This window comes from Delphinus delphis, chromosome 15, assembly GCF_949987515.2.
Source record: "Delphinus delphis chromosome 15, mDelDel1.2, whole genome shotgun sequence".
NCBI lineage: Eukaryota > Metazoa > Chordata > Mammalia > Artiodactyla > Delphinidae > Delphinus > Delphinus delphis.
In genome coordinates, this window is record NC_082697.1 from 49,443,417 (window position 1) to 49,463,008 (window position 19,592).

The following is a 19,592-nucleotide window of genomic DNA, read 5'->3' on the forward strand; positions in this document are numbered from 1 at the left end:
CACTTGCCTCTCTCATTCCCAGGCTTCATCAGGTCACTTCCGGGAACTCAATCTTTCTTCGTGTGTGTTACATTTTCTGGAGAAGGAAGGTGGTCTCCCCAGTTCCTGGGGCTCTTCCTCCCATCCACCTGACTGGGCCAGCTGCCAGAGCGCCCAGCACCTCACATCCGGCTCCCCTCCCATGACGCTCAGAGAGAGCCAACATCTGTTTTCTCGGTTCTGCTAAATTTCTCCTTATCAACCCCCTCCGCCCTGCCCCTCAGCCACGCTCAAACTCCCACCGCCCCCGCCGAAGCCTGCGCATCCTGCGTTTCCTGCGCACTCGGGCTGCCTTCAGCCGTGGGAGGGGCCCGGGTGGCCTCCCCGCGACTGCTCCTGGGCTTGGTTGGCTATCGGGGTGTGCGGGGCGGCGTCTCCCCGGTAAGCCCTTCCCCCCGGGCTGACCGCCGCCCCTGGCCTCCAGCCACACCGCACGGACCTCCGCTGCCAGTCAACTGGATCCACGGCACCGCTTCCCTCGGGCGTCTCCCCGCGCTGGGATGTGCAGCCCCAGGGGTCCGCAGCGCCCAAGACAGGCCCGCAGCAACCATCTGCGGCATGGGCCAACGAGGCTGAGCGACGCGGGCTACAGGCAGGATGTTGTGCGGCCAGAACCCGCGAGGGTAGCCCCGGACCCCAGGGCTCCGCGGTCCGGAACCCGCGGGAGGGTCCCTGGACCCGGACGGAGCGGAACGCGAGCGGACCGGCTGCTCAGGCTCTCCCGGCCGCTTCCGGTGTCTCGCCGCGTCCGCCTCTTCCGGCGCGGCGCCGCGGATCTGGTAGGCGCGGAGCAGGGAGTAGGGGAGCCGCGGAGGCCGCGGATGGTGGGGAGGACGGCCCTCTCCAGGCCCGGGCCGGGGCATGAGGGTCTCGGACCTGAGCCAGGGAGGGGCCTTGAGGTGGGGAAACCCTGAGCCGCTCTCCCGCAGCCATGGAGCAGGACGACCCGGCCGAGGCGTTGACGGAGCTGCGCGAGCGGCGGCTAGGCGCGTTGGAGCTGCTGCAGGTGGCGGCGGGCTCGGGCCTGGTCACCTACGCCGTGTGGGCGCTGCTGCTGCAGCCGGGCTTCCGCCGCGTGCCGCTGCGGCTGCAGGTGCTGGGCCAAGGCTTGTGGGGACCAGCTGCCGGCCGGGCGGGTCCGGGCTGGGGGCGGGGCCTGGAGTGTGGCGCTAAGGCGGACGGTGCAGCTACTCCAGGGCCGATTCGGCTGTGGGTTGGGACCTCCTTCAGGTAGGACCGGACAGGCCACTCTAAGAATGGAAGCCCAGGAGGCAGGCCCCCCACCCTCACACTCCCGCCTGCTTCCTTGTACAGGTGCCTTATGTTGGCGCGAGTGCCAGGCAGGTGGAGCACGTGTTGTCGTTGCTGCGAGGCCGTCCAGGAAAGATGGTGGATCTGGGCTCTGGCGACGGCAGGATTGTAAGGACCGTGTTCGTGTGTGTTGGGGAGCGTCTTTGTTGACCCCTCCCCTGAGCGCACCGCCCCATCTGTTGGTCCTGACGCTCGTTGTGCCCACAGGTGCTGGCTGCCCACAAGTGCGGTCTCCGCCCAGCTGTGGGCTATGAGCTAAACCCGTGGCTGGTGGGGCTGGCGTGGCTGCATGCCTGGAGAGCAGGATGTGCGGGCAATGTCAGCTACCGCCGTGAGAACCTCTGGAAGGTAATCCAGGGAGTCCTGGACCCTCTCAGACCCCACCCTTGATCTTCATGCTTCCGGTTCTAGCTTGGTAGCTTGGCCACCCTGCTGACAGTGCCAGGTACCTCTGCCACCTGGGCAGGCTGGAGCTGGGACTTGGAAGCTGCAGTTACCCAATGCCCACCAAACCTCCCTCCCTGCTGGGGCCCCAATCCCTGCTGGGGTAATTTCCTTTTCCTGCAGGTGAGCCTGAGGGACTGCCACAATGTGTCTGTGTTCCTGGCTCCTAGCGTGGTAGGTTTGGGGTTTGCTGACCCCATGGGAGGCCCAAGCCATCCCCAGTGTAGGTGCTGGGCCTGGAGGAGCTGGGTAGGGGGAGCTGTGTTCCACCCTGCCCACCCCAACCTCCCCTCTCCCCCATAGCTCCCACTGCTGGAGGACAAGCTACAGGCAGAGTTGCCTGCAGGAGCCCGAGTGGTGTCTGGGCGCTTCCCCCTCCCCACCTGGCAACCTGTGGCTGTACTGGGTGAGGGCCTGGACCGCGTCTGGGCCTATGATGTCCACAGTGGTGGGCCAGCTGGGCAGGCTGTCCCAGGGCCTAGTTCTGCCTCCGTACCTGGAGCCCCCAATTCTCAGGTTGGCTGAGTGGACACAATAAAGACTCAGTGGGTTCCAGCCTGATTTTTTTTTTTTTTTTTTGCGGTATGTGGGCCTCTCACTGTTGTGGTCTCTTCCGTTGCGGAGCACAGGCTCCAGACACGCAGGCTCAGCGGCCATGGCTCACGGGCCCAGCCGCTCTGTGGCATGTGGGATCTTCCTGGACCAGGGCACGAACCTGTGTCCCCCGCATTGGCAGGCAGACTCTCAACCACTGCGCCACCAGGGAAGCCCCCAGCCTGATTTTTGTTGGGTGTTGAGCTGGGTGGAATGATCTCCCAAGGGGGTGCTGTGGGGAGGGCTCCATGCTGGCTGTGAAGAGTTCTGCTCCAAGTTTATCTGTTGACCAGCTAACGACTGCGAGTCCTTGGGTGCTGCGGCTTGGCTGGAGGTGTGGCCCCCGCTTTCCAGGGGTTCCCTGTACCCACCAGTTTTCTCAGCCTCAGGATCTCCTGCTTGTACCTGCTCAGAGAAACTAGGCATAGTCACCACCTGGCTGTGGACAAGCCCTGCTGCTAGTGCCTGGGACTGAGGTCTTTGGGTCTTACCCAGCCCACCTCTAGAGCCCACCTGCCCAGGTGCTGGTCCACATACTCTTGTAGCTCAGAAAGTTGCTCCTCAGCCATCGTGGCTCGGACTAGCAGCTGTGCTCTCTCCCTTTCCAGCTCTGCCTGGAATGAGGGAACATAAGCCATGAGCCTGGGCACAGTGTGAGGAAGGGCCTCTGGCCAGGTTTTGCCCACTACCTGGGTGCCACGGGAGAAGTCCTGTAGCTTCTGGCGGATCTGGGCCCAGGATGCAGCTTCCAGGCCCCTGTGAGGGGAGGAGGAGGGGTGGGCGTGAAAGCTGGCATGGACCCAGGTTTTGACCAATGACCCTGCTCAAGTCAGGGCCCCTAGGTCCTTGAGGTGCCTGCTGGGAGCGAGTTTGGGACAGTATAGGGCTGCCTTTCCACTGTGGGCTCTGTGAGGCTTGGAGCCATCTGTGCATGGGGGCAGCCACTGGCCACTCAGGGAAAGCTAAGCCACAAGGCCAGCTGGGACAGTGACCCCAGTGTCTGTAAGATGCTTATGGGGGGCCTCCCCCCATGCTGGGGGGTTTCCCAAAACCCCAGGCAGGTGACTTGTCCTAGCTTCTGCCCACTGCACAGTTGAGAACATGAAGGTGCAGAGGCAAAGGCTGTGAAGGTCACCAGGTAGCCTGCTCCTGCCTTGTCCTGGGGTCAAGACTTCTATCGTCCGTGCCACTACAGGTCTTCAGCTATGGGTCCTCCGAGTCTCAGCTGAAGTGTCCTTTCTTCGGGGTCTCTCCCTGACCCTCCCATTCAAGGGTAGCCCCCTCCCATCCAGGAGGGTAGTCCCTCCTCTCTCCAGGCAGTTGGTTTTTGTGCGATTATTAGTGTCTCATAAGCAGACCGAGACTGGAGAATACAGATGGGCCACCTTGTCCACTGCAGCAACCAGAACCCCTCTAAGCAGTTAGTTCACAGAATGAATGAATGGGTCTCCCCAGCACCCACACCAGGTACTCACTGTGGCTCTAATGGGCCCCCCTGAGAGGCTTCATTGGGTTCTTTCTGTAGGAACAAGAACAGCGATTGCTGAATGAGGCAGGCTGCTCAGAGGCCCTGGGCTTGGGGCTTTGCTGAGCCTGGGATGGGTCCTGGGGCGAGTTGTGGGGCAGCAGGGAGGGGTCACCTGGGCCTGGAGCTTCTGGAGCTGCTTCTCCAGCCTAGCCTGGTCCTCCCTCAGGTGGCCGAATTTGGTGACCATGTGCAGGGGCGGCGGCTCCATGTCTGAGGTGGCTGCACCAGAGGTAGCCTTGGGGATCCTGGGTGCCCCGTTGGGCTCCACCAGCACCTGTTGCACACTAAACCCCGCACCAGGTCACCTAGGGCTATCCCACCCCAGGTGCCCAGCTCAGGGAGGGGCCCACCTGTGGGCAGCCAGCAGCTCCTCGTGCCTCTGACTCAGATCTGCCAGGCGCTTGCGGTAGGTGCGAGCAGCCCGGGCCAGCTGTTGCTCACGGCTGTGATGTGCCCCCCGAATGTCCTCCAGAGTGGTTTCCAGGAATGTCCGAAGGGCTGTGGATGCAGGCTTTGGGCCTGCACCATCTGCATACTCCTGGAGGAGATAGGGCTGGGCTGGGGCGGGTCCACACCTTGCCCCCCCAATTCCCTCCATGGAGCTGGTCTGACGACAGTGTGCTGGGTGGGCCTGAAGTCTCCCACAAGGTCAGAGTCTCTCTGAAGTGGTCTAGCACACCCAGGCCAGACTCGGGCTCCCCAGGATCCAGAGGCCTCCCACTCAACACAGGGCCAGCCGGCCCAGTGCTCACAGCCACGGCTCGGGCGCAGTGCTGCAGTCGGATGGCGTACTCCTCGTTCAGCTTCTTGAGTTGCAGCTGCAGCCGGGCGTTCTCTGCTTCAGCCTGGTGGAGCTGGCCCCGGCAGGCAGACAATACCTGGGGGTGGAGATGGCCCTGAATTTATGTCCTGCAAGGTGGACCTTTGCTGAGCCAGACCTCAAAGCAGGTAGGGGTGGGCCTCACCAAGGTTTGTGCAGCCAGTTGCTGCCCAGCTGTCCTGGCCTCCTCCTGAGCTCCTTGCAGCTGCCAGCCCAGGGCTGCCCTGCAGACATGGGTATGAGGCTTAGCCAGGCCTAGGGCAGGTGACTCCTTCTGCCCCTTAAGAACAGCTCCTTTGCTCACTGTGCCCTGCTGGGCCCTCCTGTCCCAGGTGAGGCAGTCACTCACACACGCGTCTCCAGTGCCTGCTGCCGAGCCCTGTGCTGCTCTGGCGCCCGACTTACTTCTCCCTGCGGCTGCGGGGTACACAAGGGCTGGCTGGGTGAGAGCCCAAGCTCTGGGTCCCCTGCACTGCCCCACCTCCACCCTGGGCTGGGAGAAACTTCAACAGATTCCCGGGCTAGGTGGCTGCACACTCACACCATGCCCCAGCTTCTGCTGCTCGTTCTCAGCTGTCAGGAAGTCCTTGGGCTGTGCCTGCACAGAAAAGCCGGTCTCAGCCTCACTGTTCCCCTGCTGGACCCCTGTTTAGCTTCCACCCATGCGCTCATGGTGACCTGGAGTCTGTGGTGGTCGGAGTGTCCCTGCCCCCAGGCCTTGTGCCCAAGCTCCTGTGCCAGTGCCTGGCGGTGCCCCGGATTAGCTTCTGCTAGGGCTGCCTGCTCTCCGTGCAGTTCTAGCTCCAGCACCCGGCTCTCCAGCCACAGGACCTGCGGGGTGACCAGGTCATCATCCATCTGGGCATCCACAGGAACACAGCACACACAGGACAGGTGGGGACTCGCAGACACTGCGTGTGCACAGTCACATGGGGCACACCTGCACCCCTCACAGTTCTGGCACTAAGTGTGCACCCTCCCCCCATGCTCTCAGGCTGGCACACGTAGGCACACATCAGTGCCCACCTCACTCTTCAGCTCGAAGATTTCAGCTTCGTGTTGCTCCTTCAGGCGATGGGTTTTGATCTGCAGGTCCACCAGCTCCTTGCAGACCTGTGAATGGCCAGGATGAGAGGTGGGGCCTGTGGGGCCCTGGGGATGCTCTCCCTCCTGCCAGTGCCTGAGGGCCACCACACCCACCTGCAGCCGCTGCTCCTCACTCAGCTCTAGATCTGAGGGAACCTCTGTCTCAAGGTTGGTGGCCCAGGTTGGGGTACCCCCAGGGACTCCTGGCAGCCAGGTCTCGGCCCGCGGCAGAACCTAGGGAGGCACCACCACTCATACCCCAGGTGTGTCTCAGACCTGGGCTGTGGCCTCCACTCTCATGAAGCCACCAGCCATCCACCCCCACACCCTCAGCCTGGCAGAGCTGGGGCAGGCCCTCCCACAGCCAGGATCAGGCCCAGGTCCTGGGAGGATCTACACCCCTCCTGGTCTCTGAGGGAACAGGGAGAACCCCCGAGCCCAGAAACGCAGCGTCCTGGGAGGACTCACATTCTTGGTGGCCCGAGGTGGGGCCCCTGGCCTGGAGCCTGGGGCTGCCACATACTCCATAGGCAAAAGGGACTCTGGGCTGCCCCAAGCCTGGTGCCACCTCGACTACTGGCCTGTTGCTGCAACACGGTGGTTTGTGTTGCCAAGGCCTCTGTTGTCCCCAGGAGACTCCCGGGGCCCCGCCCACGAGGGCAGGCAGGACAATTAAGTGGTTGGGGAGGTGGGTGAAAACTCTCAACTGCTTCCGTATTTGGCGATCCATTCTTTCCGGTTTCCTTTTCCTCATCTGGGAAACGCAGATCGGCACCCCAGCATTTATCAGGGACGCGGATGGAACCACGAGTGCATAGAAGGGCCCAGCCTGGGGAGGTGTGGGACAGCGCGCATGGTATGGAGGTGCCGCTGCTGTTACTGTTGTCCTCACACAGCGCGCTTTGCTCTACCATGTGGGTTCGCACACTCATTAGGCCCCTACGCTGAGCACTGGACGGGCAGGCAAACAAACTGGACAGATCCCTGCAGCGCTCAGCCTGACGGAAGCGGGCTCAGACGTCCCAGTCCGGGTCCGGGGTACTCAGGAGGGCTGTCTCAGCCCGGTGCCAGGAGGGCTTCGCGGAGGAGGCGCCGCAGCGCCGGGCGCGACTGGCCAGACGTGCGTGCAGCTCCCTTCGGGCACGCGCGCGCTCCCTCCCGCGCACGCGTGTGCTCTGGGCACTGTGCGCCGGTTCCCGCGCGCGCAGGTTCCAGGAGGGCCCAGCGGGTCTCAGGGGCGCGGGCCGTTGCTGGCGGCCCGGGTGAGCGGCGCGCTCCGTCCAGGCCCCGTGACAGGCGCCCGAGGCCCGCCTCTGTCCGGCTGTCCTTTAGGCAGTCCTTGAGACCAGCTGGCGCAGCCCAGCTGGGGTGAGTGGACGACCGGAAAGGGGGGCGGGCCGGGGTCGTACTTCGGAGGGAGGGGGCCTGGGGAGGGCGGGGCCTGCGGAAGGACGTTGAGGGGCGGGGCCTGGAGAGGGGCTGGTCCAGGGTCGCGCTGCGGCGGGAGGGCACCTGGGGAGGGGGCGGAGCCTGGGAGGCAGGCGGGGCCTACCGGGGCAGCGGCGTGGCTGGGGGCGGAGCCGGAAGAGGGCGCGGTTAATAGGGGGTGTGGCCTGCTGCGCGGGGGCGGGGCCTGCGGCGGGCTGAGTCTTGGCTAGAGACTGGTCCCCGCAGCTGCAGGTCAACTTAAGCCAGGAGCTTGGGATTCCTCAAGGGCCCTCGGGGAAGTCCGGGAGCAGGGAGTGCGGTTCCTTTCCTGGCCCTCAGCGTGTCTGTGGAGCTGACCCCTCCCACGCACAGCTCTGCCTAGGGTCTGGAGAGGGTAGTCCCACCCTGAGGAAGGGGCTCAGGAGGCGCGGGGTGGCTGAGCTCTGCGACCATGAAGGTCAAAGTCATCCCTGTGCTTGAGGACAACTATATGTACCTGGTCATCGAGGAGCACACGCGGGAGGCTGTGGCCGTGGACGTGGCCGTGCCCAAAAGGGTGAGGGCAGCTTTCGGGCGGCGGGAGCACAGCTGTGGGCACAGGCATCGTAGGCCGAGACCGTCAGTCCGCATTCCGAGAGGCTTTCCAGACTACGCTGCCGGGGCCAGATCCTTCCCCTATTGTCTCATCTCTGGTTATTTGGCGTTTAGGGTTTCTTGATTATCTTGGGTCTCCTCTGAGGTTAGAGCCGTCTCGGGTCTCCCCTTTTCCCTGCGTATGGTGCCTAACTGTACTGTGTGTGCTGGGCGCTCAGTAATTGTCTGCTGGATCTCCCCTACCCCCAGGCCCGTCCCCTGCCTGGGGCACTGTGCACCCGGGCCTGGCGCCCCAACACAGGCAGCCACCTGGACCACCTGCATCTCCCTAACTCCCATCCCTTTCAGCTGCTGGAGATCGTGGGCCGGGAGGGGGTATCACTGACAACTGTGCTGACCACCCATCACCACTGGTGAGTGCCATCAGGGCGGGCTGAGGCAGGAGGGTGTCACCCCTACCCTACCCTGACCGCATGTGATCCTGCTTCCCCCCACCCGCAGGGACCACGCCCGGGGCAACACGGAGCTGGCGAGGCTGCTGCCTGGCCTGGTGGTGCTGGGCGCAGATGAGCGCATCTGTGCACTGACCCGCAGGCTGGTACATGGCGAGGAGCTGCGGGTGAGCGTGCACTCAGGAGGGGTGGGGAGAGCGCCCTGGGCCCAACCACCTTACAGGCCCACCTGCTCCTCTGCCATAGTTTGGGGCCATCCACGTGCGCTGCCTCCTGACGCCCGGCCACACCTCGGGCCACATGAGCTACTTCCTGTGGGAAGATGAGTGTCTGGACCCGCCCGCCGTGTTCTCGGGTACTGGCTGCCCTGCGCCTACCCACCCCACCTCCCTCTGCCCCATCCACCTTCTCTGACCCACCCAACTCCCCAGGGGACGCATTGTCTGTGGCCGGCTGCGGCTCACGCCTGGAGACCACAGCTCAGCAGATGTACCACAGCTTGGTGGAGACCCTGGGCACCCTGCCCCCTGAGACAGTGAGCCGTCTGCCCCTTACCCTCTCATGGGGCCCAGCCTCCCTACATAACTGGTGCACTCTGCACCTGCCTTATGCCAGGGTTCAGGATGACTGCTTGCCAGCCGTGGGGACAGGTGGACCAGGCGAGGGGGGAGGGGCTGGGCCACTGGGGTGAGTGTCTCTGCCCATCTCTGCCTATGGTGGTGCTGTGCACCCCAAGTGCCTTCTTTCTCCAGAAGGTGTTCTGTGGTCACGAGCACACACTGGGCAACCTCGAGTTCGCACAAAAAGTGGAGCCTTGCAACAACCACGTGAAGGCCAAGCTATCGTGGGCCAAGGTGTGACCACTCCTCCCCTCTCAGTGGCAAGGTTGGAGGGTGGGGTAGGACTGGAACCAGGGAGGGACTGCAGGGGAGTCCACCATGATCGACCCAGGTGACCAGACATGGCTTGGCCCAGGGCATTCTGCCAGCCAAGGCTCCCACTGGTGAGGGAGGGGAGCTGGGCAGCCTGCAGGTCTGGCCCATGAGTGCCTGCCCTCAGGGTCTAGGCTCAAGCCCCCAGACTGGTAAGCTGAGCCAAGCTGCCTGGAGCTGCCAGACAAGGCTGTGACAAAGGCCTGTGGTCATTCCAGAAGAGGGATGAGGATGATGTGCCCACGGTGCCCTCAACCCTGGGCGAGGAGCTCCTTTACAACCCCTTCCTGAGGGTGGCGTGAGTATTGGCCAGCGTGCGGGCCCTCTTGTGGGGCAGGCGGGGGAGCACATGGCAGGGCCTGAGCCAGCGCATGTCGGGAGGACCTGTGTCCTCCCCAGGGGCCATGCTGCTGAACAGGCTGGCATGGGGCCGGACTGTTGTCCTTTGGGCCTCCCTGGCAGTCATTTGGATGCTGAGGGAGGTGTTGGGGGACTGGTTATTGGATTGTCTGGCACCAGGGAGAGGCTGCTCTTTAAATGCCCTCCAACAGTGGCTTCATTTCCACCGCCACGTCCAGCTTGCCCAGCGGTTCCCATCGAACCCCCTCTCCCTGCAGAGAGGAGCCTGTGCACAAGTTCACAGGGAAGGTCGCCCCAGCTGAAGTCCTGGAAGTGCTCTGCAGGGAGCGAGCGAGCTTTGAGCGGGCAGCTGAGCCACTGCAGCCACAGGCCCAGGCACTCCTCGCGCTGCAGTGGGGGCTCCTGAGCATGCCCCGGCCGAAGTGAGCCCTACGTGGGCTGGGCCACACACCCCTCCTCCCTTGACCCACAGGAGGATCGAGCCTTCCTCAGCCCTGCCCAGCCTTAGAGGGTGGGCGCCCTGGCCTTTCCTGGTGTTGGACACCCGGGGCCCCTCTCTGGGCCACAGTGAGCCCCGAGACCTGGGTGTTTGCGAAGCAGCCTAGTGGGGTGCACAGGGCTCCTAAACTTGAATAAAGCTTTGAAAGGCCTCTTTTTTGATGCTGGTAAACACTCTTGAAGAGAAGCTGGTTTCAGAGAGAGTCCCCTTTACTAGAAGTGAGCTTTTCGGGGCCAGGCCTGGTGGGCTGAATGCAATCTGCCCTCCCCCTGCCCCTTAAGTGGGGGTCCAGCTGTGGACACAGGACTCAGCCAGCGAGACCACTGAGGCCTGATAGCAAGAGTCCTTCCCACCTGGACTCAGCCCCCAAGACAGAGGTTCTCAAGCCCCAGAGACCGCAGCTTCTTCGAACACCTGGTTCTAGGTGGAGGGAGCACCCATCCCCAGCTGGGGTCATGGACCAGGTGCCTGTCTCCTGCCAGTGTCCTCTGCTGCCCAGCATGGCAGGGTTCCCCAAGCTCTGCTGTGAGCTTGACCAGCCTGGCAGGTCCAGCCTATCACCACCCTCCACATCGCAGCTTCAGGTGACTCTAGAAATGGGGGATGAGGAACCCCCCCTTTTCTCTCCCTTAAGTTCCCCACAGGATGAGCTGAAACCCTCACAGCTTAGGCCACCACAACCAGGAGGAGTCAGGGCACCTCTAGGGCTCTGGGCCCATGGAGAGGTTCCAGCAGGTGGTGGAACCTCTGGCCCCCTGCAGCGGGGAGTCCAGGTGAGCACAGGCTTGAAGTCACCTTTACTGGCTGGGGGTCCTGAGTCCCATCTCTATGTGGGTCCCAATGTCCCCACATCTCATCCAGCATTTTGGGGGTATGCCCTGGGGTCTCGGGCGACTTCCCTGCTGGAGACTCCACATGCCTTCCTGGGAGTCCCGGTGCTGGCTGTGTTGGGCCGGGTGGATCCTTGAGGCCTCCTACCACCTGATGCTGAGGCTGGAGCCAGCCTTTTCCACCGCGTGGTAGCTTGTGTGCAGCAGGCGGCTGGCCTGCTCTGAGCCCTCGCCCTGCAGCCAGTGCCCATACAGCTCCTGGACTCCAGGCGCGTCCTCTGGTGCCTCGGTCCTGACCATGCTGTATAGCTTCTCAACCTGCTGCAGAAGCTCCTTGCCAGGCATGTCAGGGGCCTTGAGCTGGCCTCCACCATTCAAGCAGCCTGTGGCAGAGAAGGACGGGCAGAAGTGTGGTCAAGGGGAGGGTGTCAGCACACGGGGTCCCAGAGGGCCCACTCTGTGTGCAGCTACCTGCAGGGCAGGCCATGACCTCCACATAGTGGTATGGGCAGCGCCCTCGCTTGAGCTTTTGTACCAGGTTCTGGATGTTGCGGAAGCCGTAGGCCGCGGCGAAGTGCAGCAGGACCTGGCCCTCCCTCTCCAGAGTCACCTCTTGGAGGTCCTTGTTCCTGAGGGCACACAGAGCAGGCTGTCCACACGGCACACCCAGGCTTCCTCCCGGGTGGGGGACAGTGATAGGGGAGGGTAGAAGGCTCCCTTCAATGAGTGGGGCAGGTGGCCTCAGCCCCAGCCTTGGTTTCCTAGTCTGTAGAATGGGAACCCCACCTTCCCAAGGTCTGACAAGGGCCCCAGCCCGCCCTCCCTGGAATGGGGACTCACGTTGGGACACACCCTGTGCCAGGAAAACTGTCCTGCCACCATGGGCCTCTGGGGCCCTGGGTCACCGTGCTGTGGGTAGGGGACACTGGGTCCTATGATGAGGAGACCAAGGGCTGGAGAGCTCTGGCCCCTTCACATGAGCCAGAGGGGAGGGCCCAGCTCCTGCCTGGTGCCCCGAGAGGCTGCCCTGCCCCAAGCTCCAGCCCTTCCCACTGACCTCAGGGGTCTGTAGGTGACTTCAGTGACGTGGATTCCAAAGAGCTCCTGGGCTGCATGCCGGAACACGTGCTCCAGGTAGCCCCCCGAGCCCCCACCCTGATGGCTGGTAGGCTCCTGGGCAGATACACTGCTGCACCTGGGGAGGAGGGCATGGCCTCAGGTGGTAGTGGGGCTGCTGTCCACCAAGGCTTCTGGGTAACCTCTGTAACTTCTGTTTGAGAGCACTTGCTTTCTAAGTGGAAGATGAGTCACAGACTCCAGGGCTTTGTGGGTGTGTCAGGAGGAGGCTCTGGGGGAAAAGGACTGTCCCCTCCGTCATGTCACCTGTTCTGGGGAGCTCAGACCTGTATGAAGCTGGGGTCAGCTCTGATAACCATCAGCCAATTGTCCACAGGCTGCCTCGTGAACTCAACCACCTCTGGACACCAACACATACCACGGGGCAGATGCAAAACCAACCAGAAGGAAGCTGAGGCAGAGAAGAGGGGCGAGGACAGTGCCTGCCCCCGCCTCATCCCTTCTGCTGCCCACCAGGACACCTCTGACCCCAAGGTCAAGAGCACCCCAATGCTGGACAAGCTTACTGCCCCTGACATGGCAGGCACGACGTACAGACTGTCCAGGGGAGCCGACTCCAGCTCTGACAGCGAGACCCCTTCTTCTTCCAGCAGCTTGAAGACTTCTCCTACGATGAGACCACAGCACAGACAGACGCTCTTCAGCTGAATCTCAACAAAAACAGAGACCATGAAAGGTCCCCACCACCTGCATCCCTAGCAACCTGTGAGTGGCCAGACGTCCAGCCCGTGATCGTGAGTGGGGGATGAACCCAGCCAGAGGCAACTCCACTTCTGAAGGGACTCCCGGTGCTGTGGTGGGGCAGACGCGCCTGACCCTGGGGTGCCTCGCAATGCGCCTGGAGTGGGCAGGGCACTGCGTCCCTGGACAGCGACCCTTCCTGGATCGTCTGCCTCCCGGGTGGGCATTCATTTTTCTTTTAAGCATTTGGGAGCCTCTGCAAGGCTGCTCAACTCACAGACGGGGTGACCAACATGAGCCAGGGGGATTGTGCTGGGCCTTATGCTGAGGACACAGCGCCAGCAGGCTCGGGGCCCCGCACCTGTTGTGATGACACAATCCACATCGCGTGTCTGGTGCTCTTGGCTGAAGAAGTCGGGTCTGGAGGCTTCCAGCTTTTTGTCGTAGCAGGGCATCACCGTCACGTGGTAGATCTTGTCGGGGGTCAAATGCTGCGCGGAGAACACGGCAGTGGTGCAGCTGCCTGGCCCCAGCAGCAAAGGCTGAGGCGGGGGTGACAGCACAGGCACGGCTGGGAGCACAGTTCTGTGTGTGGGTCCTGACCACTGCAGTCTTGGCTCATTTTGTAAGATGTCCCTGTTACCTGCTGCTGGGAGAAGAAGTCCTTGACCAGGGAGCCCATGACCTGCTGCGGGGACCGGGCGGTGCTGATGTAGGGGAGGAGGACGTTCCCGTGGGTCTTCTCGGCGTAGCAGATCCAGCCTGAGGCCGACACAGGGTGGGGGTGGTGGGGGAAGCGAGCAGGGCAGGGGTGTGACTTTCTGGGGTGGACCGACTTGTACAGGAGTTAGGAGCCCACTAAGCCCCCACTGTGCTGTCGCCGATACGTATCTCAGGTGTCCCTATGATCACCCCTCTGGGAACTGAAGCGACTACAGGTGACCCTCAGGCAGTGCCTGCTGACGAGCCCCTCCCCCAGCACTCCCGTCACCCATGTCCAGCTGTTGACATCGGTCCGCAGCATCAGCATACCTGGGCAGGCGGAAGTCAGCACAGGCAAGGCCTGCTTGGAATCGGCTTGTGCTCGGAATCGCCGCACGAACTCCCACTGGCTCTCGAGGAGGCTGAAGTTCCTCGAGAAGGCGGTATCAAACACGTAGTGTGCCCCTGCAAGGGAGCACCCACCTCACCCCAAGAAGGATGGCCACAGCCCCAGGCGCTGCCCACCTCGCCCCGGGAGCAGGGCTCTGCCTTCCCGTGGGGCGTCACATGACACGCTGGTGTGCATGCAGACAGCCCGGTGTCCTTGGGCTTTCCTTCCTTTGAGCTCGGTGGCTGCCAGGGACCAGGCCAAACTCTGCATGCTGCCTAGGGCAGCCGCCGGCACCGGGGCTCACCCCACGTCCTCCCAGCCCTACTCCCAGCACGCAGAGGTCGACCAGCTGATCTGAGCCAGAACCCAAATCAGACCTGGGAGATGTGCCTTGATGGTGATAGTTTAAAAACAATATTAGGAGTGGGTAAATTCCAGACTCGGGGAAGTGCAACATCAGAATTCAGACAGCTTTCTATTAAAAGGCACTGCTCTCTGTATCAAAACAGAACTTCAAGTTGAAGTCAACCTCAGATAGAGTTCCTGATGTGTTTAAGCCCAGTGATAGTGGGGCATGACGAGCCCCTCGCCAGCTCTCGTGTCCAAGCTGGAGCTCACCCAAGGTTCAGCACCTACCTATTTTTTTAAAGAACGCAGTTAATTTCCTGGCAGTGTCTGTAGGATTCAGCTGAAATCTCACAGCCAGCGATGCTCTGGACTGGGGAGAGACCGAGATGACAACCAGCCTCTGCTGATCGGGCGCCACCATCTGCAAAGCAAGGGACCTGCCGCTCACTCTGTGTGTTTAACAGATTCCAAGCCTAACTCCATCAGGCATGTCATTTTTGCAAACACGTAGAACCTAAAGTTTAGGGTTAACACTTCAATGTCAAAATACAAGTAATTGACTGAGATCCCACCGATGAGACCTAAAAACGTCAGGAGTCACTAGGAGACATAGGACAAAGGGCACCAGAAGATGAGCTACCCTGACAACACGAGTGAGGGATGCTGGGGTTGATGTCGGGTTACAGTGGCATTCCAAAGACTGTCCCACCGCTCACCTTATTAGCACCTAGAACCTTCCGCAGCTCCTCGTGGCTCTGCTGAGTGATGAGCACGGTCTCTGCCGAAGTGACGCAGCCACTGCACGCCAGGCAGTCGTCCAGCGAGATCTTGGCCCTCTCCAGCTTCTTTGTCCCTCCATCCTGGAAGCACAAGAACCTGGTACCCCAAGGGCCCTCCGCATGAGGACGTGGAGCTCTCAGATGATGGGACCCACAGGAAACCTTCATTCTCCGTCTCACAACACTGACAACCAACTACTGGGTTTATGTGCTGTAACTTCTTAGAAATTAAATATTTATTGCAGAAACACGTATACACGTTCTAGATTTTCATAGTGGCACCAAATTCTAACTTCGGTACAAACTTGGCTGCACGTCAGATCATACTGAAGAGGCTTGCTGCCCGCCAGGGGTGGGAGACGGGCATTAAACCTGCAAAGGAGCAGCTGACTCATCACAGAGGCCCTGGACAGTCATTGGTCCCCAGGCTGCCCTCACGGGGCTGTGGGGACAGGAAAATGCCCAAGGCCAGGCTCTAAATGGAGGAGGAAGAGAAAGGCAAGGGCAAAGATTAAGGAAGAAAGGACAGAGGGACAAGGAAAGGGGCAGAGGGAGGAGATGGCAGGAGCCTGTGCCCACCTGGGCTGTGCCTGCCCAGTGCCAACACATGGAAGAGTGGGTGAGGGACACAAGGGGCAGTCACACTGTCAGACTCGGCCAGACAGTTGCAGAACTTGGTGTTCAAGCCAGCTTCCAGGCTGGGCAACTCTTCTTAGCTGCAAATGATCCCAGTAGAGCCCCTTCACTCCCTCTGCACACACAGGAGTGGTCTGAGCCAGGGCCAGGCGAGCTTCAGGGGCCCAGAGTGTTACCAGGGGGCTGACAAGACAGGAACTCCCTTCCAGCCCAGATCACTAGGCCTTACTTAGCACCAAAGCCACAATTTGAGCTCAGTGCATTTTCCCAGGTTGGACTGGTCTCAAGGACAGGCTGTGATGCTGTGCTGAGCAGGGGGCTGATGTGCTTCCAACTTCCCTCCAGATCAACCACTGCTGCTCTGGAGCAGCGCCCACTTGGTCCCTAAAAAGGACCCAGTCTTCCGTGCTGTGCTGGGCTTAGGCGGGACCCGTGGTGTGCTGCTGCGTTACCCTCCTGGGCTGAGTGAACAGTGGCTCCCTCCTTGTGAACTCTGGATCCTGTTGTCTGGCCCTACCGTGAACCATCCTGTGGCTCCTCCCCTGCTTGGGCAGGATTCCTGGGCCAGCGTGCCTGGTGGTGCCTGCGGTCCCTGGGACAGCACAGATGTTCTTGAGAGTCCAAATGGCAAACAGTTGGGGTAAATTTTAACGCCATTGGATTAGGATCTCGTCATTGCTAAATTACACAGGAAGTAGGTGTTCCCTAAGAACAAGTGGTCTGGACTAGAAAATCTTACACAATTACAACTCAGAGAGAGAAGGAGAGAGGGAGGGGATGCGGGAACTGCCATCTCTGCAAAGAGCTCTCTGCAGAACATATCTGAGAAAGGATTGGTGAGACGTGCAAGGTCCTGTGGCCCCTGCATTTGTCACTCGACGGAGCAGTGAAACGTGCTTCAGGCCAACCAAGCTGGCACTTACCTGACTGACTTGGAAGTAACTCCCGTCATCTTCGACGTGGATCTTGGCTACGCCACTTCCCGGCCTCTTATCCACCCTCATGGGCTTGATGCAATCCTATACCAGTAAGAAACCCCAACGGGCACCTGAGTGCACAGAGGCGGAAGAAGAGGGGCAGCCTGATGGCCACACCACCACCTGGGACGAAAACTGTGCCCTGATTCCGGTCTTCCTGCACCAGAAGCACTCTTAGCGCTATGGATTTTGTCACTACTTTCCCTACTCACTCACGGTTGGTCAGACACTCTGTCCGACCAAGAGTCGCTCTGCAGGTCACAGTCAGATGGAGGCGGTGCTGACTGGGCCTGCACGCTAACCTGTCTGCAGACAGCACCAACCCCCGCCCTCACCTTCCTCAGCGTAAACGTCTGGCGGGGCACCGTGGCCAGTTTTTCATCGACTGCTGGGAAGAAGCCAAGGGGTCGCTAGGAACGCTTGGCCCCGCCCAGTTCCTGGAAGAAAGTTCCTTTCTTTGCCCAACTCCTGGAGTTCTCGCGGTCTCTCTCAACAGGAGCACCTCACTGGCCATCGCATTCCCAAAGGGAATTAGCCCCAGAAAGCCTTAGTGGGAGGCCTGTCCGAGCTCCTCCTGCCGCTGTGCCGGGACCAGCCCCACCCGTTCCTCCTCCTGGGACGGCTTAGCTATGGCCCTCCGAGCCCTGGTCCTGCACGGCTGGTAGCAACCGATAAGCGGAGACATCAGATAAGGGCGGCCGGCTCTCAAGTGCAGCTGTCCTGTCCCCTTTGGGGGCAAGCTCTGTCTTCCCCCCCAGGGGCGACACCTACGACGACCACCGCGGTGACTCCAGCGGAGCACCTCCCAAGTCCTCGCAGCGGGGTGGGGCCGTCCCACTCTGTTCACACGCAAGGAATTGGCCAGGGAAGCTCGGCAGGGTCTCCCGGGCCCCAAGCTAGGTGAGTTCGGCTGCAGTGGCCGCCCGGGAAGAGGACGCGGAAGCTACGGGGCTGTGCGACCCAGCAGCCCCGCTTCTGAGCCCCTCTCTCAGGGGAGAGACTGCGGCGGAGGGGGCTCCCCGCGCACGGCCGCCGCCCTGCCCGCCCACCTGAGACGGCGCGATGAAGTCGTCCAGGTCCGTCAGCTGCAAGGCCCCGCTGAAGAGCGACGCCATGGTGCCACACTGCCGCCCGCCGCCGAGCGCAGGTGTCGCCAAATGCCGCGAAACGGCGAAGCGGTTCCGCCACGCTGCCGGAAAGCGTCCGCATGGCTCATGCGCGACTGGCTAAGCGGCCGGGTGTCTGGCAGGCGCGGGTTCCCTGCTGGCGGCCCCGGGCACCTCTCACTCTCCACCCTGTCTGGGCGCCGGCCGGGAGGCAGAGGGGCGGCGGGGCGGCGGGGAGGCGAGGGCGCCTCACTCGCGGTCCCGGGCTCACCTGCCAGCCAGGTGTGCGGCCCCCGCCGTCTCCTCCCCGGGAGAGATGCAGCCAACTTTCTTTACTTGGCTCCGGACGCAGCCCAAGAGCACAGAAGGGCGCCGGGTACGCAGAGACGCCCAGTGTCTGTTGAAAAGAGAAGAAAATGAGAGTGACGGGGAAGGGGAGCCGTTCCTCCCGAGGCTGCGGCTCAGTGCAGAGCCCTGGGGTTCTCGGAGAGAGTCCGCGGTTATTTCAAAGACCAGCCTGAGAAAACTCCAGTTCCCTGTGAGATTTTATTACCTGAGACAGAACCGTTGCTGGCTGGACTCAGTTCTTGAGTCGTCATGTACAGGTAATGACCACTTTTTATGGGGCTTTCCAGAAAACGCCAGTGATGGAGTCTGGCACATCCCCGGGACCCACGTGGGCCCAGTCCTGAAGGTGCCTTGGCAGGATCAGCCCCAGAATACCCGCGGGCACGGCATGATCTCACATGCTGGGGGCCCATTCCAGCCTGTGCTCTTCCTGGGGTTCTTGTTCTGATGTGGGCTCTACCGGGTGATACCTCATCTACCTGCGGGTTAACTGTGACGTCCAGGTGCCTGAGGCCCAGGTGTTGGTGCTGCCTCCTCCAGCACCTGCTGCCTCTCCTCTTGGCTCCCAGGATGGGAACTTCCTTCTCAGCAGTGAGAGGGGCTTTCACCAGGGGCTGTACCTGGTGGGCTTCCAGGCCCCAGCACCCACCATCCTGGCAATATCTGACTAAAGTCTGGGGTTCGATGCCTGAAATCTCAACATTCTCACTCATTATTAGAACCAGACAAATACAAAATAAACTTAGTTTCACTGCAGTGCCCCAGAGAACGTTTACAAAAAATGTGTGAGGATAATAAGTGCTGTTGGGATGGGGCCAGGATGAGGGTCAGTTAGGCTGGGGCGATGGAGAGGGTTTATAGCATAGGGGGCTCTGGCTGAGGCTGGGGGACAAAGGAGGGCTCTTTTAATGCTGGAGGGGGACAGTTTGCGTGTAGATATGCAGGGCAGTTTCCATCTCTCTCCCCCAGAACCAGTGGAGCAAAGGTGGGGGCTAGTCAAAAGATGGAAACTGCCCAAGTGACCATCGGCAGATGCGGATAAAGGAATGTGGTCCATCCACATCGTGGACTGTCATTCAGCTATAGAAGGATGAAGCACTGACACGCTGTAATGTAGACGAATCCTGAAAACACTGTGTCTAGTGAGAGAGCCAGACACAGATGCCACTACTGTGTGATTCCACTTATGTGAAATGTGCAGAACAGGCAGGTCCATAGATACAGGAAGTAGATTAGAGTTACCAAGGCCTTGGGAAGGGGCTTCAGTTTGAGATGATGAAAAAGGTTTGGAAATAGATAGTGGCGATGATTGCACAACATTGTGAATGTAACTCTCGCCACCGAATTGTACACTTAAAAATGGTTACAATGCCCAATTTTGTTATATATATTTTAACACAGTTTTAAAATTAATAATGTAATATGTTAAAAACCATTGAATCGCACACTTTATTTATTTATTTAATAATTTTATTTATTTATGGCTGCTTTGGGTTTTCACTGCTGCCTGCGGGCTTTCTCTAGTTGTGGCGAGCGGGGGCTACTCTTCATTGAGGTGTGCGGGTTTCTC

General features: G+C 61.0%; 4 protein-coding genes across 13 annotated transcripts; 2 read left to right on the forward strand and 2 right to left on the reverse strand.

Moving 5' to 3' along the window:
- Nucleotides 1–394: 394 nt before the first annotated feature.
- Nucleotides 395–2,371, forward strand: ANTKMT (adenine nucleotide translocase lysine methyltransferase). Of its 3 annotated transcripts, XM_060031419.1 has the most exons (6): nt 395–818; nt 969–1,132; nt 1,354–1,458; nt 1,558–1,698; nt 1,918–1,968; nt 2,098–2,371. In XM_060031419.1, exons 2-6 carry the CDS (start codon nt 971–973, stop codon nt 2,317–2,319), a joined length of 681 nt encoding a protein of 226 aa, XP_059887402.1. In that variant the 5' UTR covers nt 395–818; nt 969–970; the 3' UTR covers nt 2,320–2,371. The 3 variants fall into 3 exon arrangements, with proteins under 3 accessions (XP_059887402.1, XP_059887401.1, XP_059887403.1); XM_060031418.1 differs by lacking the exon at nt 395–818 and having other exon boundaries at nt 825–1,132; XM_060031420.1 differs by lacking the exons at nt 395–818; nt 1,918–1,968 and having other exon boundaries at nt 825–1,132.
- A 124-nt stretch (nt 2,372–2,495) lies between these two features.
- Nucleotides 2,496–6,350, reverse strand: CCDC78 (coiled-coil domain containing 78). The gene is made up of 13 exons (XM_060031411.1): nt 6,291–6,350; nt 5,937–6,056; nt 5,763–5,849; nt 5,415–5,567; nt 5,278–5,334; nt 5,086–5,153; nt 4,882–4,960; nt 4,669–4,794; nt 4,267–4,454; nt 4,029–4,200; nt 3,864–3,907; nt 2,902–3,144; nt 2,496–2,793 (listed from the first exon to the last, which is right to left on the reverse strand). The coding sequence occupies exons 1-13, from the start codon at nt 6,348–6,350 to the stop codon at nt 2,682–2,684; spliced, it is 1,509 nt and encodes a 502-aa protein (XP_059887394.1). The 3' UTR covers nt 2,496–2,681.
- Nucleotides 6,351–6,575: 225 nt separating this feature from the next.
- On the forward strand, nt 6,576–10,258 carry HAGHL (hydroxyacylglutathione hydrolase like). Of its 6 annotated transcripts, none has more exons than XR_009522112.1 (9): nt 6,576–7,190; nt 7,623–7,806; nt 8,094–8,257; nt 8,346–8,463; nt 8,543–8,651; nt 8,728–8,831; nt 9,049–9,150; nt 9,356–9,526; nt 9,846–9,914. XR_009522112.1 is itself a non-coding variant. In XM_060031413.1 (9 exons), the coding sequence occupies exons 2-9, from the start codon at nt 7,702–7,704 to the stop codon at nt 10,012–10,014; spliced, it is 987 nt and encodes a 328-aa protein (XP_059887396.1). In that variant the 5' UTR covers nt 6,576–7,190; nt 7,623–7,701; the 3' UTR covers nt 10,015–10,258. The 6 variants fall into 6 exon arrangements, 5 of the variants coding, with proteins under 5 accessions (XP_059887396.1, XP_059887398.1, XP_059887395.1 ...); XM_060031413.1 differs by having other exon boundaries at nt 9,052–9,150; nt 9,447–9,526; nt 9,807–10,258; XM_060031415.1 differs by having other exon boundaries at nt 8,193–8,257; nt 9,447–9,526; nt 9,807–10,257.
- A 15-nt stretch (nt 10,259–10,273) lies between these two features.
- Nucleotides 10,274–17,685, reverse strand: CIAO3 (cytosolic iron-sulfur assembly component 3). Of its 3 annotated transcripts, none has more exons than XM_060031408.1 (11): nt 17,618–17,685; nt 16,515–16,610; nt 14,893–15,036; nt 14,465–14,597; nt 13,768–13,902; nt 13,379–13,497; nt 13,097–13,277; nt 12,589–12,661; nt 11,975–12,112; nt 11,389–11,546; nt 10,274–11,300 (listed from the first exon to the last, which is right to left on the reverse strand). In XM_060031408.1, the coding sequence occupies exons 1-11, from the start codon at nt 17,681–17,683 to the stop codon at nt 11,062–11,064; spliced, it is 1,482 nt and encodes a 493-aa protein (XP_059887391.1). In that variant the 5' UTR covers nt 17,684–17,685; the 3' UTR covers nt 10,274–11,061. The 3 variants fall into 3 exon arrangements, with proteins under 3 accessions (XP_059887391.1, XP_059887392.1, XP_059887393.1); XM_060031410.1 differs by having other exon boundaries at nt 10,275–11,300; nt 13,097–13,226; XM_060031409.1 differs by having other exon boundaries at nt 13,097–13,381.
- Between the last annotated feature and the right edge of the window lie 1,907 nt (nt 17,686–19,592).